Raw genomic sequence first — 4,027 nt, 5'->3', positions numbered from 1 at the left:
AGTTCACTCAATCTTACAATATTTTAATCCAGTATTTACTTTGCCATTGTATATAATTCAGGCTATTTACAACAATCGCCATTCTTCAAATGCCGGTTTTCCTTTAAAACAAGCAGCAACAACAACAACCAGCCCCACACCCTGCTCCAAACCCTGTTTGCAAGGATTTTCATTTGCAACACTAATGTACAGATTTACAGAGAGCAGAAAAAGGGGTTATTCTTATTCTTAGAGATTCTGTCTTGTATACTACCTGCAGCCACATTCTGCCACTTTCATCCCTTCATAGTTATATATCAAAGTGGGCACACCAGCATCATCTTTATAAAGAATAGAGATTGAATCTAATTTGGTTGGAACACAACATGCCTTGGAAGCTTTCTTTGGGTTTTGGAGATGCACTAGAGTTTGGACAATAGCATGTTTTGTTGGGGTAACGTTATCTGTCAGAGGGAAGAAGCAACCTCCTTTACACTCAAAAGCCTCATAATCTTTCGGCGCAATGATCCAGGAATCCCAGCCAATCTCTTCAAAGTTCACATGGAGGGAAGTTCTCCGGCAGTGGTTGGCTCCAATGCTTCTCTTGCTTCTGGAGGAATGCTGGTGGGGCCCAGTGACGGCCTTTTCCTCTCCCTGTTCTTCCTCTTCAGATGAAGTGTTGTTCTTTCCTAATCTCTTTAGCGCACTTTCTTGTTCATGAACAATCATCTCCCGGAGCTCCACTTTGGTCTCTTTTGTCCCATTGCTGCGGTCATTGGAGAACACTATTAACAGGGGCAGATTTTTAGTGTCAGGGGTAACACTGATATCCAGCTTCCCACAAGTGAAACCACCCAGATCCTTACTCTCTATAACAACCTCTAGCTTGTTTTTAGTCTTCAGTTTGTCTGCCCTGACCCATCTTTTCACAGCAGTGGACACTTCAAACATCTCCCAACCACACTCCTGGATATTGTGAGAGACAAGGAAAGATTTGGTACTTTCTGGGTTTTCCCAGTGGTCACCATCTAGAACGTCATAAATGACCATGTTGCCTTCCAGCCTAGAGAGAGACCCAACTTCCCTGTGACAGGAGATATAAATTCTCAGTTCAGCTCTGGTGATTTCCTCATATCGTGGAATAGAGATGTTGAAGAGCAAGATGTGTTTCTGAAATTGATTTTCTTCTGGTGAAGCTAAAGAAACAACATCTGCAATAGGAAATTAAAACACGTGGTTACAGTACTTCTGACCGTTCAAGTACCTTGCTTTTAAAAGACTCAGGATATATTTTGGGGGTAAAATAAGAGCATGGCTGCCCAGCCTTAAAGAAAAACAAACAAACAAAAAATGGTCTTGTGGCCAAGTTTCAAGGGCAGGGAGTGAAAAGAGGAAATGGAGGTCCCTGGTGTTGTTAGTATTTTCACCAAGATTGCATGGTCAGGTGAGTGTGTGGAGGGGAGTGTAAAGAGTCTGCCTAGAACAAGCTGTGGATGATGCTGGTCAGTATTAAGTACATAAATAAGGCATCTGGGGAGTGTTCATAAATCTGAATTTCCTAAAGAGATTTTTACACAAAGAATTCCTAGAAAAACCCTACGAATTTCCTCTTCCTATCATCATACAATGGGATGAACTGCCCCCTAATACAGACAAATATACTACATATTTAAGTGTCTCTAAGAATTAGCTTGCTGAGACTTTGGTGTTGTCTTCAGGTAACAGCAGCTTTGAAAGTAGCTTGGATTACTGGGAGTTTGGGGAAATAGAAAAGTTTTTGAAAATCCTAAATTGAAGCTTCAGGATCTGTCTAAATTGGGACTTGGTGATAAACAAGTCCCAGGCTGGACTCACTGAGCTTGTGTGGTTTTTGTTTTTATTTTGTTTTGGTTTTCTGCAGTACCAGCAGCTCTGCCTTGCGAGGAGCAGATATTTGTCTGGAAGATCAGATTTGTAGTGTTTAAAAGTCATCACTGACTGATGTTTATTTTATAGTCCATGTAAGATAATGACTCAATCATGATTAGGTTTTAGGGCAATTTTTTGACACTTCTTCACAGTGTTTACCCACTAAAACAGTCGGAGAAGAGAGTGAGATATGGAAACTATAATCTAGATCATACTATTAAGGTTCCTTTCTGTTTCAGGAATAGGGTCACTAATTTGGAAATTTGGAGTTCCATAGTGCTGTTACCTGTGTATGTCTAGTTTTCATATAAACAGAAGCTTCGATTCTCCCTGTCTTATTTTTATCACAAGTTTTGCATTTACTTCTAACTTTTTTACTTCTTTTGATGGAGCTTTTAAAAGTCTATGTAATGTTAGACAAGGCTTGACCACCCATTTGCAGATAAATCTTTCTATCTAACCCAGAATTTTGGGGGAGCACTGCTGTTCCTTGCTTGGATCCAGAGACACATTTCTCAGTTGGCTGCTGTGGTTTTTAGATATGCAAAGAGCCGACCTGAAAGAGGAGTTCTGTAGCGTGGATGTCTCAATTATAGATGATCAAAGTTTGCATTTTAACATTAAAACTCAGTTCCAAATCTCTGTCTTGAGAAACATCATTCATGTAAACCCTGTTATTCAGTGCATCATCTCAGTCTGTGTGTTTGAGAAGAGAATATTGAACAGTGAAAATATCAAAGAAGAAAACTAAAGGTAACTGTATTTTTTTTAAAGATTGAAAGACACTACAGAACAAGACTACAATCCAAAATTTTCATGTTTCATTTCTAAAGACTCTGTGGAAGTTAGGCACTCAGTCCCCTCTGAATTTCAAAAGAATCTGAGTACCTACTGTCCATGAACTTTAAAAATCTAGTCCACATATTTAGGAGTTCTCCTACCTTCAGTACTGAAGCTCCTTACAATATTGGATGCAGGGATGGAGGATTTGTCTGCAGCATATCTGTTATATAAATCAATCATGAACTGTGGTGGTTCTTCTTTGGTCTTCACTTGTGAGGGGACTCTTGACAAATTCAAACTCCTTAGTAAATCTGTCTTCATATTCTCCAGGAAAGATTTAAAGTCAAAATGGGTCTCATCTTCCACTTCCTCAGGATCATGAAAATGTGCATCAGACTTTCCCATAGCTGATAATTTGTCCCAGTTTTCCAAAGGTTTGCCTCTTGTCAAACAGGCAATGATGTTGAAAACAGACAGTACAGCTAACACTCCAAAATAATGCATTTCTCCTGTATTTACTTTCTGGTGGAGAAACAAGAGGACAAGGGTATTTTAACTGATTAAAAGTCTTGTTTCATAACAGACAGAGGAGAGGAGATGGAAGGCAAACAACTGGAATGGCCTTTGCAGATCACTTTCTTGTGTTCTTTTTGCAGTCTGCTTCAAACCCCAGCCTCTTGTCAGTTGTCAAGCAGATTGGTTGTACACTTGCCCTTATCAGAGTCATTGATGCCATGCTTCAGCTTCTGTTATCTAGCAAAGCTCTTGGTTAATGAAGATTCTGTAAACATCTGACAAACACATGTGGCTAGTGGGAAGCACATTGTATATTGTAAAGAATTCCCATTTCACTTTAGGGTCACCATTGCTTAATTACACTCTTCTATCATTTCCTTGCCAACACAGAGAGAAGCCTTCTTAGGGACGTAGAAGATTACACTTTTTAAATCAAGACTAGAAAGAAGAGATCTTGAACAAAATTACTCTATTAGCTATTAGTAAGTAACATCTCACAAATCTTTATTACACCCCCTTCACATGCCATCAGAAAATCCCCAATCACTTGATGGAGACCTGTGATTCTGCAAGACATGATCTCATGACAGTACAAACAACCTTAAAACTTCTTTCTGTTTATCAGCCAAGAGCTATTGTTTGTACACAGTGAAGTGTCTGGTTTGTGTCAAGTTTGCTTCATGTTGTTTACAGGCTTGTCCATTTTCAGTTTGATTCCTTTGGTGTATGGGAATTTAGTCTTGGTTTTGTAGTATCTTATGTAATATATTTCTTCAGTCATTATTTCAGTGATCTCAGAATGAAGACAGAACTAGGCTTTCTAAGGCCAGATGGAAAGTAA

The 4,027-nt window shown here is 39.2% G+C and overlaps 1 protein-coding gene across 1 annotated transcript; it reads right to left on the bottom strand.

Moving 5' to 3' along the window:
* Window positions 1-249: 249 nt before the first annotated feature.
* Window positions 250-3,174, bottom strand: GDF2 (growth differentiation factor 2). Its single transcript, XM_009955701.2, has 2 exons — window positions 2,829-3,174; window positions 250-1,190 (listed from the first exon to the last, which is right to left on the bottom strand). The coding sequence occupies exons 1-2, from the start codon at window positions 3,172-3,174 to the stop codon at window positions 250-252; spliced, it is 1,287 nt and encodes a 428-aa protein (XP_009954003.1).
* Between the last annotated feature and the right edge of the window lie 853 nt (window positions 3,175-4,027).

Source organism: Leptosomus discolor, chromosome 6 (assembly GCF_034619465.1).
Source record: "Leptosomus discolor isolate bLepDis1 chromosome 6, bLepDis1.hap2, whole genome shotgun sequence".
Lineage (NCBI taxonomy): Eukaryota > Metazoa > Chordata > Aves > Leptosomiformes > Leptosomidae > Leptosomus > Leptosomus discolor.
This window is presented reverse-complemented; position numbering and strand designations above follow the sequence as displayed.

Coding starts and splice junctions, on each gene's coding strand:
- GDF2 (XM_009955701.2), bottom strand. CDS start 3,174: ATGCATTATTTTGGAGTGTTAGCTGTACTGTCTGTTTTCAACATCATT. Junction 1,191..2,828: donor AAGGAGCTTCAGTACTGAAG/GTAGGAGAACTC, acceptor TTCCTATTGCAG/ATGTTGTTTCTTTAGCTTCA.